At 41.3% G+C, this 14,275-nt stretch overlaps 1 protein-coding gene across 2 annotated transcripts in view; it reads left to right on the top strand.

Annotated features, from left to right (window-relative positions):
• LOC129811381 (contactin-associated protein-like 4) overlaps positions 1-13,952 on the top strand; it is a 201,452-nt gene extending 187,500 nt beyond the window's left edge. The window contains exons 21-24 of one of the 2 annotated variants that reach the window (XM_055862637.1): positions 4,537-4,624; positions 10,299-10,517; positions 11,521-11,592; positions 12,659-13,952. In XM_055862637.1, the coding sequence (XP_055718612.1) occupies positions 4,537-4,624; positions 10,299-10,517; positions 11,521-11,592; positions 12,659-12,858 (579 nt within the window). In that variant the 3' untranslated portion in view covers positions 12,859-13,952. The remainder of the gene's footprint in view (positions 1-4,536; positions 4,625-10,298; positions 10,518-11,520; positions 11,593-12,658) is intronic. The other variant, XM_055862647.1, reaches the window with a different exon arrangement.
• The last annotated feature ends 323 nt before the right edge of the window (positions 13,953-14,275 follow it).

Here is a 14,275-nt window from a genome sequence, read left to right on the forward strand (position 1 = left end):
GCTGGACGGCTCTGGCTGGTCCTGGCTGGACGGCTCTGGCTGGTCCTGGCTGGACGGCACTGGCTGGTCCTGGCTGGACGGCTCTGAAGGCTCGGGACAGACGGGCAGCGCTGGGCAGGCAGACAGTTCAGACAGCGCTGGGAAGGCAGACAGTTCGGGCAGCGCTGAGCAGGCAAGCAGCGCAGGCTGCGTTGGGCAGACGGCCGACTCCGACCTGCTGAGGCGCACAGTAGGCCTGGTGCGTGGTGCCGGAACTGGAGGCACTGGGCTGGAGACATGCACCACAGGGAGAGTGCGTGGAGGAGGAACAGGGCTCTGGAAACGCACTGGAAGCCTGGTGCGTGGAGTAGGCACTGGTGGTACTGAGCTGGGGTGGGAAGGTGGCGCCGGATATACCGGACCGTGAAGGAGGACACGCGCTCTTGAGCACCAAGCCTCCCCAACCTTACCAGGTTGAATGGTCCCCGTAGCCCTGCCAGTGCGGCGAGGTGGAATAACCCGCACTGGGCTATGCAGGCGAACCGGGGACACCACCTGTAAGGCTGGTGCCATGTACGCCGGCCCGAGGAGACGTACTGGAGGCCAGATACGTTGGGCCGGCTTCATGACATCCGGCTCGATGCCCAACCTAGCCCTCCCAGTGCGGCAAGGTGGAATAGCCCGCACTGGGCTAAGCACGCGTACTGGGGACACCGTGCGCTTTACCGCATAACACGGTGTCTGACCAGTACGACGCCCTCCCACTCCACGGTAAGCCCGGGGAGTTGGCTCAGGTAACCAACCCGGCTTCGCCACACTCCCCTTTATCCCCCCCCCCCAAGAAATTTTTGGGTGAGCCTCTCGGGCTTCCAGTCGCTCTTTCTTGCTTTAGCCTCATAAAACCTCCTCTCCGCTTTGGGGCGGCGACACTCCACTGGCTCTGCCCAGGGTCCTTTACCGTCCAGGATCTCCTCCCATGTCCATTCCTCTTTTCCCAATTGCTGTTGTTCCTGCCTTCCTTCTCCACTCCGCTTGATCCTGTTTTGGTGGGTGTTTCTGTAAAGGTTGTCGTAGTCGTTCTCCTCCTCAGACGAGGAGGAGCATGGATCGGACCAAGATGCGGAGTAGTAGGTATTCATGTTTTAATGGCAAACCAACAAACACTACAAATTAACAAAACAACAAACGTGACTAACCTGCAACAGTCCTATGTGGCACAAACACTGACACAGGAACAAACACCCACAAAACACCAGTGAAACCCTGGCTGCCTTAGTATGACTCTCAATCAGAGACAAACGATACACACCTGTCTCTGATTGAGAATCATACCAGGCCGAACACAAAAACCCAACATAGAAATAGAAAACATAGACTGCCCACCCAAAACTCACACCCTGACCAATAAACACATACAAAACAAGAGAAAACAGGTCAGGAACGTGACAGTCACTGCTCAGGTAACTTTTTCTGTCACTGTGCAGGTAATTTATTCTGTCACTGTTCAGGTCAATTATTATGTCACTGTTCAGGTCATTTATTATGTCACTGTTCAGGTCATTTATTCTGTCACTGTTCAGGTCATTTATTCTGTCACTGTTCAAGTAACTTATTCTCATTCAAAATAAAGTAAAGCTGAGCAGTTACCTTGGTGCAGTGGATCTCTTCCTTAGGTACTAGTACCCCTGGGGGTACCTGGCCTATCCACAAGGGGTACTTGGGAATATTAATAAAAACATAGGCCTAAAAATTGGTTGCACATGAGGAGGTTCTGCAGGCAGAGAAAATGGTAATTGGGTGTAGCATAACGTAAAAATATTGAGAATCACTGCCTTGAATGTCAGCAAAGGGTATTTAAAGACAAGTAGGCCTATATGTAATGTAACTAACCTGCTGAGCTGTAAGTGTATACATGTTAGCAGTGTGGGATCTTTATCATGGTGAGTAAAACTAATTCAAAAGGAAAATAACATTACTCCCAAAATATTTAAATATACAGTGATATGTGATACCACTTGAGGATAGTGGATAAAGAGTAATGCAGGTTTTTTCTATAGTGTAGTTCTACCTCTTGGGACTCTGTACCTATCATGGAGTCCAAGTTCTTTGCTAACCTCACATGAGAAGCCAACCCTACAGATGTTGGATCTTAATTTGAGACAGTTTGCTACATCAGGGAAATAATCCTACAGCAACAGGAAATAATTATTCAGATTATGAGTAATGGTCATTGATGAAAAACGTCAGGATACTTCTTAAACCTCAAATACACTACAAGTTTTTCCTGAAGTGCAGGAAAGTTCTCCTGCAACAGGGTGATCAAATTAAGATCCTACATATGTATCTATCATCAAGTCCAAGCCCTTTGCACAGCAGGACACAAACCCAGGCCTTGCTCCAGAGCTGTACTTACTCAGAATGCACAGACACATTCCAACTCTCAGTCGTTTAGTAGGCCCACTCATTCACAATTCAGAGACATTTCAGGCAACATGAATGATTCTAAAGAATTAAAGGACTAGGATGGCAGACAAGAGAACAGTAGAGAGAAATCGATACAGTTTTAGCGTAAGGGACTGAAATCTGTGAGGAGACTGAACACACATTTCAAGAATTGAACCACAAAGTTGGTCGACATTCTTCTTTTCAGCCATTCTTCGACAGACACATGGAAAGCAAGTTGCGTTTTTTACCCCATATAGTAAAATCTCTTATTTAGATCATTCTGAATTCCTGTTTAGCATTGCCCTGATGTGATCTGAAACCGCCACTCTAGTTAACATGATATTAACCCCACCGCATCACCCTTAGCTATTTTTAATTACAGTGTAATGTTCTTAACTAAGTGCTCTGCAATACAAATTGAAGGTCATGGCTTGCTGGGTATTTGCTGAAGCAAGGTAAAGTATTTTTCGCCAGGGATCATCCTGTATTAACCCTTCTTTGAGGATTTGAACTACAGTACAGCAACCCAACTATAACAGCAAGGCCATACAAACGCCCAAATTTAGACACCCCATTTATAAACCTCTTTAATGTACTACCCTTCCATAGTAATCACTTAGTGGACAGCACACTTAGAAGTTTTTACTTCCATGTTTCCGACCACCCAGCATGTACTAGTCTGACTAGTAAAAGGAATAAGATGACGCACACCCAGTGGTGTAGCGTAACTAAGTAAAGTACATCAAAAGGGATACCTAGTCAGTTGTACAACTGAATGCCTTCAACTGAAATGTGTCTTCTGCATTTAACCCTGAATCAGAGAGGTTGGGGGGGCTGCCCTAATCGACATCTACAGCACCCAGTGAACAGTGGGTTAACTGCCTTGCTCAGGGTTGAACGACAGATTTTTACCTTGTCAGCTTGGGGATTCTATCCAGCAACTTTTCAGTGACTGGCCCAACGCTCTAACCATTAGGCTATCTGAAATATTACTTGAGTTGTTTTTTGGCGTATCTGTTCTTTACTTTACTATCTATGTTTTTGACAACTTGTACTTTTACTTCACTACATTCCTAAAGAAAATATGTACTTTTTACCCCATACATTTTCCCTGACTTCCAAAAGTACTTGTTACATTTCGAATGCTCAGACAGGACAGCAATATGATTCAGAGGGGTTGGGTTAAATGCAGAAGACACATTTCAGTTGATGGCATTCAGTTGTACAACTGACTAGGTATCCCCCTTTCCCTTCCAATATGGTTAAGTTTGCGCACTTATCAATATAACACATTGTCATCCCTACTGCCTCTGATCTGGTGGACTCACTAAACACAAATACTGCATTTGTAAATTATATCAGAATGTTGGAGTGTGCCCCTGTCTGTCCATAAATAAACAAATGATAATAAGTGTGCTGTCTAGTTTGCTTAATATATGTAATTTGATATATAACAATTACTTTTTACTTTTATTCAAGTATGACAATTGAGTACTTTTTCCACCGCTGTACTTAAGTACATTTAAAACCAGATACTTTTAGACTGTTACTCAACTAGTATTTTACTTTATGACTTTTACTCAAGTAATCTTTACTTGAGTATGACAATTGAGTACTTTTTCCAGCACTGCGGACACCCAAAATGTTTTTTACAGGTGCTGACTAATGGAGAGTAAACTATAAAAAGAAAGAATGAAAGTATCACATTCTAATTATGCTCCCAAATGTTTTGGCACGTTGTGCCTTCTTCAGTCTGTCTAGTTTGACCAGTCAAAAAAACAATCCATTTTGTAAAGCTGCTGTTTGGCAAGTCCCAGCAAAACTGCATCAATTATTGTAAGCTTTGAGTCGTAATCACATTTTCAATCATATAAGTTCATCTAGAAAACCTTTCCAAGCTATTTCACTACTTTCCTTTTTTAGTTGAATGACAGATACTAAACAGCCACGTGATAATGTGTTTAAAGTACTTTGAAGAGCAGGGTTTAATTAAACAGTCCATATGGAAGAGTACATTCTCCATCATCTGAAAGTGTTAATTGTCTTTTTTTAAATCCTCAATTTGACCATTCGACAAAGTGTTTACAGGTCCTGTTCTGCAATTTGTTTCAGATTGACCAGCACGAAAGGGAAGACTTCAATCTCACATCTGATGCAGAATTCAATGCTATCAAGTCAGTTGTCCTGGGGAAAGTGCATGGTGAGTTATAGAAGACTCCATTCGAATGACAAAGGAGAAAGCCATTTAAGTTAAAACTTGCAAAGAAATTGTGATTTAATAAAGAGCTCAGAGGTGTTTCACTGTATGTTTCAATCACAGAACTGGAGAGCTTGTGAGGATCCCTCCTGTCTGAAGCTGTTACATAAAGCTTGTTAATATAACCTAAAGCTTGTTAAAATGACATAAAGATTGTTAAAATGAAAATATGACCTGTTCAATCAGGTAATCACAGTTCGACATGACATGTCATCATCGGAGCGTTGTTGTGTGTCTGTTTACTTCAAATCTGAATAATATCGTCTTTATGTGTAATTATTGTCTTTCCCCTGCTTCGGAAATAGGCCACTTTATGAAGGCCTATTGCTAATGTCTTTGTTTTAAAATAGGAGGCCTGCTTTCAATTGTAATGAGGAATGATTAAAGGAAACAGACACATAAAATACAGCAGTTACAGCCGTACAGTACATTCTGATACAATATAATTAACAAAATATTCCATGTCAAATGGAAATAATACTCCCATACTATGCCTGTATACAAAAATACACAATGCACTGCTACTCATTTCAGATGCAAATCCATTTCTATCCATATGTAACAATGTCAAGAATGTCACAATAACAAAGTTAAACAGTAGCTACTGTGATATTGTTATTGACTTATTCATGAACTTTCAAAAAACTCCATTAGTTTAAAGTCAGACTAACCCAAAAGCTCCATTGTTCTAAAGTCAGACTAATCCAACAGCTCCATTGGTCTAAAGTCAGACTAATCCAACAGCTCCATTGTTCTAAAGTCAGACTAATCCAACAGCTCCATTGTTCTAAAGTCAGACTAATCCAACAGCTCCATTGTTCTAAAGTCAGACTAATCCAACAGCTCCATTGTTCTAAAGTCAGAATAATCCAAAAGCTCCATTGGTCTAAAGTCAGACTAATCCAACAGCTCCATTGTTCTAAAGTCAGAATAATCCAAAAGCTCCATAGGTCTAAAGTCAAAGCGCCATTGGTCTAAAGTCAGACTAATCCAACAGCTCCATTGGTCTAAAGTCAGACTAATCCAACAGCTCCATTAGTGTAAAGTCAGACTAATCCAAAAGCTCCATTAGTTTAACTTCTTATGCCTGCAGGGGCAGTCATCCGGCACATACACAGACACAAACAAACTGCTCTGTGGTAGTGGAATGTATCTCAGGTGCCATGGACCATGTTAACGCGTGACCGGGTCCTCCCCATACTCTCTTTTCTAACCCCGACACAGTCTGTGTGTCATATCAGGATCAAAGAGCTGGCATGAAAGTGGATTCTGTGTCATTCCCAGCGACGCCTGTCATCAATCACGCTAACAAATTGAAGTGTAATGAATGGAGAGAGAGAGAGAGACTTGCTATTGAAAAAGGCCGCCGTAGGCAGGCCTGGCTCTCAAAAGACAGGCTATGTGCACAATGCCCACAAAATGAGGTGGAAACTGAGCTGCACCTCCTGCCAAATGTATGACCATATTAGAGACACATATTTCCCTCAGTTTACACAAATATTCCACAAAGAATTCGAAAACAAACCCAATGTTGATAAACTCCCATATTTATTGGGTGAAATACCACAGTGTGCCATCAAGGTAGCAATATTTCTGACCTGTTGCCACAAGAAAAGGGCAACCAGTGAAGAACGAACACCATTGTAAATACAACCCATATTTATGTTTATTTATTTTCCCCTTTGTACTTTAACTATTTGCAAACAATATGACATTTGAAATGTCTTTATTCTTTTGGAACTTTTGTGAGTAATGTTTAATGTTCATTTTTATTGTTTATTTCACTTTCGTTTATTATCTACTTCACTTGCTTTGGCAATGTTAACATATGTTTCCCATTCCAATAAAGCCTCTAAATTAAAATTGAAGAGAGAGACAGAGAGAGACCAATCTTTTTGGCTCTATAACAAAGAATAAAGAGCAAAAACATATACAGGATCAAATACAAATCTTAGAATCAACTATTAAAGACTACCAGAACCCACTGGATTCTCCAATTACCTTGAATGAGCTACAGGACAAAATAAAAACCCTCCAACCCAAAAAGGCACGTGGTGTTGATGGTATCCTTAATGAAATGATCAAGTATACAGATATACAAATTCCAATTGGCTATACTAAAACTCTTTAACATCATCTTTAGCTCTGGCATCTTCCCCAATATTTAGAACCAAGGACTGATCACCCCAATCGACAAAAGTGGAGACAAATTTGACCCCAATAACTACCGTGGGATATGCATCAACAGCAACCTTGGGAAAATCCTCTGCATTATCATTAACAGCAGACTCGTACATTTCCTCAATGAAAACAATGTACTGAGCAAATGTCAAATTGGCTTTTTACCAAATGACCATACAACAGACCATGTATTCACCCTGCACACCCTAATTGACAACCAAACAAACCAAAACCAAAAGGCAAAGTCTTCTCTTTGTTGATTTCAAAAAAGCCTTCGACTCAATTTGGCATGAGGGGCTGCTATACAAATTGATGGAAAGTGGTGTTGGGGGTAAAGCATACGACATTATAAAATCCATGTACACAAACAACAAGTGTGCGGTTTAAATAGGCAAAAAACACACACATTTCTTCCCACAGGGCTGGGTGGTGAGACAGGGATGCAGCTTTAGCCCCACCCTCTTCAACATATATATCAACGAATTGGCGAGGGCACTAGAACAGTCTGCAGCACCCGGCCTCACCCTACTAGAATCTGAAGTCAAATATCTACTGTTTGCTGATGATCTAGTGCTTCTGTCACCAACCAAGGAGGGCCTACAGCAGCACCTAGATATTCTGCACAGATTCTGCCAGACCTGGGCCCTGACAGTAAATCTCAGTAAGACCAAAATAATGGTGTTCCAAAAAAGGTCCAGTCGCCAGGACCACAAATACAAATTCCATCTAGACACCATTGCCCTAGAGCACACAAAAACTATACATACCTTGGCCTAAACATCAGCGCCACAGGTAACTTCCACAAAGCTGTGAACGATCTGAGAGACAAGACAAGAAGGGCATTCTATGCCATCAAAAGGAACATAAAATTCAACATACCAATTATGATCTGGCTAAAAATACTTGAATCAGTCATAGAGCCCATTGCACTTTATGGTTGTGAGGTCTGGGGTCCGCTCACCAACCAAGATTTCACAAAATGGGACAAACACCAAATTGAGACTCTGCATGCAGAATTCTGCAAAAATATCCTCCGTGTACAACGTAGAACACCAAATAATGCATGCAGAGCAGAATTAGGCCGATACCCACTAATTATCAAAATCCAGAAAAGAGCCGTTAAATTCTACAACAACCTAAAAGGAAGCGATTCCCAAACCTTCCATAACAAAGCCATCACCTACAGAGAGATTAACCTGGAGAAGAGTCCCCTAAGCAAGCTGGTCCTGGGGCTCTGTTCACAAACACAAACACACCCCACAGAGCCCCGGGACAGCAACACAATTAGACCCAACCAAATCATGAGAAAACAAAAAGATAATTACTTGACACATTGGAAAGAATTAACAAAAAAACTGAGCAAACTAGAATGCTATTTGGCCCTAAACAGAGATTACACAGTGGCAGAATACCTGACCACTGTGACTGACCCAAACTTAAGGAAAGCTTTGACTATGTACAGACTCAGTGAGCATAGCCTTGCTATTGAGAAAGGCCGCCGTAGGCAGACATGGCTCTCAAGAGAAGACAGGCTATGTGCACACTGCCCACAAAATGAGGTGGAAACTGAGCCGCACTTCCTAACCTCCTGCCCAATGTATGACCATATTAGAGACACATATTTTCCTCAGATTACACAGATCCACAAAGAATTAGAAAACAAACCCAATTTTGATGAACTCCCATATCTACTGGGTGAAATACCGCAGTGCCATCACAGCAGCAAGATTTGTGACCTGTTGCCACAAGAAAAGGGCACCAGTGAAGAACAAACACCATTGTAAATACAACCCATATTTATGCTTATTTATTTTCCCTTGTGTGCTTTAACCATTTGTACATTGTTACAACACTATATATAAACATAATATGACATTTGTAATGTCTTTATTGTTTTGAATCTTCTGTGTAATGTTTACTGTTAATTTTTATTGTTTATTTCACTTTTGTATATTATCTACCTCACTTGTTTTGGCAATGTTTACACGTTTCCCATGCCAATAAAGCCCCTTGAATTGAATTGACAGAGAGAGACAGAGATGAGGCCTGACTGAGGAGGAATAGCTCCTCTGCTGTAAGAAGGGCAAGTTACAGTCAGGATACAGTAGCTTGTGTGATGCAGTACAATGCCATCGGCTCACTGACTTCTTTAAGGAAGGGAAAGGGGGATACCTAGTCAGTTGTACATCTGAATTAATCGACATCCATGTCTTCGGGCGCCCAGGGAACAGTGGGTTAACTGCCTTGCTCAAGGGTACTGATAACCATGCAAATTCATACCATTAATTAAATGCATAGTCACTTGGTCATTCTGAAGAGGCAGATACCCTGGCAAACATAGGGTTTTACTGGATATTAGCCAGTCAAATGGAAGCAGTGTTACTGGGGTCTCTCATTATCTACTTTCAAATGGAAGCAGTGTTACTGGGGTCTCTCATTATCTACCTTAAATGGAAGCAGTTTTACTGGGGTCTCTCATTATATACTTTCAAATGGAAGCAGTGTTACTGGGGTCTCTCATTATCTACTTTCAAATGTAAGCAGTGTTACTGTGGTCTCTCATTATCTACTTTCAAATGGAAGCAGTGTTACTGGGGTCTCTCATTATCTACTTTCAAATGGAAGCAGTGTTACTGGGGTCTCTCATTATCTACTTTCAAATGGAAGCAGTGTTACTGGGGTCTCTCATTATCTACTTTCAAATGGAAGCAGTGTTACTGGGGTCTCTCATTATCTACCTTCAAATGGAAGCAGTGTTACTGGGGTCTCTCATTATCTACTTTCAAATGGAAGCAGTGTTACTGGGGTCTCTCATTATCTACTTTCAAATGGAAGCAGTGTTACTGGGGTCTCTCATTATCTACTTTCAAATGGAAGCAGTGTTACTGGGGTCTCTCATTATCTACTATCAAATGGAAGCAGTGTTACTGGGGTCTCTCATTATCTACTTTCAAATGGAAGCAGTGTTACTGGGGTCTCTCATTATCTACTATCAAATGGAAGCAGTGTTACTGGTGTCTCTCATTATCTACTTTGTGTTTTGTGAGCTGTTGATGAGCTTTCTGCCTAATCAATCAATATTACTCTGAGAGCAATGAATCCCACTTCTTTTACCTTAGACTGATCACTATACTGCACATTAGTGGGGGGCCGAGTATCTGCGGGTTTTCGCTCCTCCCTTGTACTTGATTGATGAAGTAAGATCACTAATTAGTAAGCACTCCCCTCACCTGGTTGACTAGGTCTTTATTGAAAGGGGAAAAACAAAAACCAGCAGACACTAGGCCATCCATGGATTGAGTTTGACACCCCTGATGTTTTAATCTATACCTTCATCCATTACAGTACGTAATGATCTGACTTACCTCTGATCTCACTGACTGTTTCTGCATTTTTGGTTGTGTGCATGGGTGTGTGTGCGTGCGTTTGTGTTTAGAGTCTGGTGAGCTGGATCCAGAGATTGCCAGGCTGAACTCCCAGGGTTTCAGTGGCTGTCTGTCGGTGGTCCAGTTTAACTCCGTAGCCCCACTGAAGGCAGCGCTGCTCTACCCCAACACCAGCCCAGTTATAGTGATTGGATCCCTAGCAGAGTCTACCTGTGGCTCCTCATCTCCAGCCAATCCCTACCCAGCTGAAACTACACACTCCCTATCAGGTAAGAGGGGAGGTGTCAAGTTCCCTATGATGGGCAGAGTCTGTGGTAATAGCAGGGACCCTTGGTCAACCCTCTCCCTTTCTTTCTCTCTAGGGCTCCCTCACAACCTCTCTCTCCCTCGCCCTCTCCCTCTCTCTCTGTATCGCTCCCTCACAATCTCTCTCTCTCTCTCTCTCTCTCTCTCTCTCTCTCTCTCTCTCTCTCTCTCTCTCTCTCTCTCTCTCTCTCTCTCTCTCTCTCTCTCTCTCTCTCTCTCTCTCTCTCTCTCTCTCTCTCTCTCTCTCTCTCTCTCTCTCTCTTCTCTCTCTCTCTCTCTCTCTCTCTCTCTCTCTCTCTCTCTCTCTCTCTCTCTCTCTCTCTCTCTCCCTCTCCCTCTCTCTCTGTATCGCTCCCTCACAATCTCTCTCTCTCTCTCTCTCTCTCCTGCTTGAGTGCCTTTTGTTTTTCTTTAATTCCACTTGAGAATCTACACTTTTTTCCAAACTGCTTTTTCAAACTTTATCAAGGGCCCATTTAATACATACACCATCTTCCTTGTTAATTAGATGAGAATGAAAGTGATTACATTGTGACAGATGGGTTCATTCATTTGGATGAGAGGCATTTCTCATTTGCATAATCTATCTTCTGTGCTCCTCCTCATGCAGTTTAGGACTGAGGGTGTAGTGTTAAATGAATCCTTCATGGACTGATGACCCTTGATGTTACTGACTCTCTCTCCTGTCCCCTTTTCACTCTTTCTCTTTCTGCTGCATCTCTCTCTCTCTTTCTGTGTATCTCTCTCTTTCTGCTGCCTCTCACTATTTCTGTGTATCTCTCTCTTTCTGTCTGTTTCCCTCGCTCTCTCTGTCTTTCTGTCTCTCTCTCTTTCTGTATGTCTCTCTCTCGCTCGTTCTCTCTATGTGTACCTCTCTCTTTCTGTCTGTGTTTCTCTTGCTCGCTCTCTGTCTTTCTGTCTCTCTCTCTCTCTCTCTCTCTCAATCTCTGTCTCTCTCTGCTGTAGATCATTTAGGTACAGTAGGTACTGGTGAGCCTATAGTCAATGCAATCAAGAGTGACTCTGCATTGATTGGAGGTAACGGGAACATGTTTCTCATGTGTTTCACTTATAGTGTCATAATAAACCATACTTATATTGTAGTCAGTAAAACAACATGTCAGATAAGAAATGATCCTGTTCAAAATAGACAAAGGTAAAGATAAAGGTCACTTGAAAAAAATATGTTTTTCTGAATGAGACAAACCTGGATAAATAAAAGTGAAATAAATAAATACAATATTTCAAGATAAGATATGGCATGTTTGCAGCATCACATCCCAAAGCTTTGAAGCGGTGGTTGATTAGGTTCCAGTTGGTTCAGTTGCTGGAATATAGAAAGTGGTTCAAAGTCCTCCTTATACAGGCTGACTCAGTGCCAAATGCACAAAGGACACCAAAACGAATTAAACTTTTAAAGAAATTATTTGCTGATTAAGGAAGTTTTACAGCTATCTTCAAATATTTTTTCTTTTTAGAACCATTGTAATTTACCATTAAATTGAGTCTGGGCGTGTTCTGGTTTCCCAAAAAGATCTATCATTTTCTCTTGATAATGAAACACACCATACATAGCATTGCAGTGTACAAGGACTGTAGCTAAGGTTTATGAAATGAATGCCTGCTACGTTTGTGAGAATTGAACTGGAGATCTTTGTGCTGTGCCTTGTACAGAGATGAATTTACAGCTTTTAGAAGCTTGTGTAATGCCTTTTAGAGTTTAGATTAGCAACGGAAATCAGGCAGGCCGGGTAATAGCAATGAAATACCCACAAGAGAAATTGGCATATTATTTATCTTAAGGCTTCTACGCCGTAGACAAATGTCGCAGAACTAAACTTGAGAATGCTGAGAAAGGAGTTAATGTGTTCTGAAAGCCACTGTGCTTTCTCTATTTTTGCTTCTGAAAAAGGAAACCTATAGAGATGTCACAATGTGAAATGATGTTAATTGGTTTCACGTTAGAATTCTTCAGTGTTTTACGTCTTAAAAAAGCACTCTGTTAAAGTGCATTTTTACACCATTAAATTGGACTTGATCTTTCTGTTTTCAAATGAGTGCTGTTTTGTTGTTTCCTAACGTAATGCTTTGTACTCCTTTGCAGGTGTGATTGCTGTGGGGATATTTGTGATTCTGTGTGCGTTGGCAATAATGGCAAGGTTCCTGTATCGACGGAAAGAGACATTCCACACCCAAGAACCCCAGGGAATCAAACCTGAGGCCGACAGTCCTGAATACCCTTTCCACAGCGAGCCCACCTCACAGAACATACTAAGTGAAAACCAAAAGGAGTATTTCATATAGGTCCAACTATCCACCTCTCGACCTTCTCGATGTTGGACTAATCCAGTGAATCTGATTAAGGAAGGACATACCTTGCCAAGCCCTAGAGACGTTAATTACATTCACAGTACATTATACACACAGTACATGCAGTAAAAGACCATCAGCAACTGTCAAAACAAGATGGCTGACCAAGATTTGAAGACAACAAATAATATGTAAATGCATCCATGTATTGTGGTTTCAAGTAGTTACCACAGCCACAAAACCAAAATTGGCTATATCGTAAACAATAATGGAAATTAAAGTTTGCTTTTCGGTCTTAATTTAAGGTTAGGGTTAGGCATAAGGTTAGCAGTGTGGTTAAGGATTGGGTTAAGGTTAGGGTTAGGTTTGAAACCATATTTTAGAGAAATTGTAGCAATAGGCTGGGTTTATGACTTTGTGGCTGTAGTAACTAGTGATGACCACATATTGTTTACTGTGTTTTGTACACACTGTTTGTACTGGTAATATGACACAAGTGTAGATGATAGACTTTGAAAGGTGTTGATACTGTCATTCATGGGAGTGTAAATATCCTTTAAAAATGTAAATGTTTAATTAATTAATGTCTTTATAACAATCGCTGTCTAATATTTCTCTCCGGTGGTACAGTACTGAAAATATAATAATAATGTCTGGATGGATTTATACTGTATGTACCTGCAGTACGGTTATGAGATGATACAATACATGTGTGGACTATTGAGTTGAAAGTATTTTGGTATTATGATGATGCATTTGCTTCATTGAGAGATTTAGATGTCTTAGCCATAGAGATTCCCTCTACAGCACACACAGTATATACTGTACTGTGTATTACAGTAATAACATCTCAAAATCTGTTGACCAAAATACATGAGAACATGTATTGAACAAACATATCGAATCGAACATCCCACTGACAAAACTTATGTAAATACAGTATTATGTTCCAAATGTTGTTTTTTTGGTCTATTTTTTATTATTTTTTACTTCACTGTACTTCAGAAAGTTCCGTGGCAAGCATAACCTGTAATTTTGTGTGCTTGCTCTGCATTATCCTGGATAAAAATAAAAGCATAGCCATTTAACGGTTTTCTTTGAAACACTGCTTCCTTACCACCCACAGCTAGAACACGTTGACAGATCAAATTCTCAGAAAAGCTTTGAACGGAACTCACAACATTAGGCTCACTCTAAAACACTCTGGCTAATCGCCACCTTCCTTTCACAAGGTGCTAATCTTTATGAGAATACACAGTTTGGTTTGTCACACAGACAGACAGGTTTGGTGGGATTGGTGATTCATAGGAAGCAGAATGATAATCAGAGGAAGTTCATCTGAGACACGCTGACAGAGTCAGAGAAGAGGAGATGGATCTGATGAATGCCAACCTGTCGATCTGTCTGCGTG

Source organism: Salvelinus fontinalis, chromosome 2, assembly GCF_029448725.1.
Source record: "Salvelinus fontinalis isolate EN_2023a chromosome 2, ASM2944872v1, whole genome shotgun sequence".
NCBI classification, from domain to species: Eukaryota; Metazoa; Chordata; class Actinopteri; order Salmoniformes; family Salmonidae; genus Salvelinus; species Salvelinus fontinalis.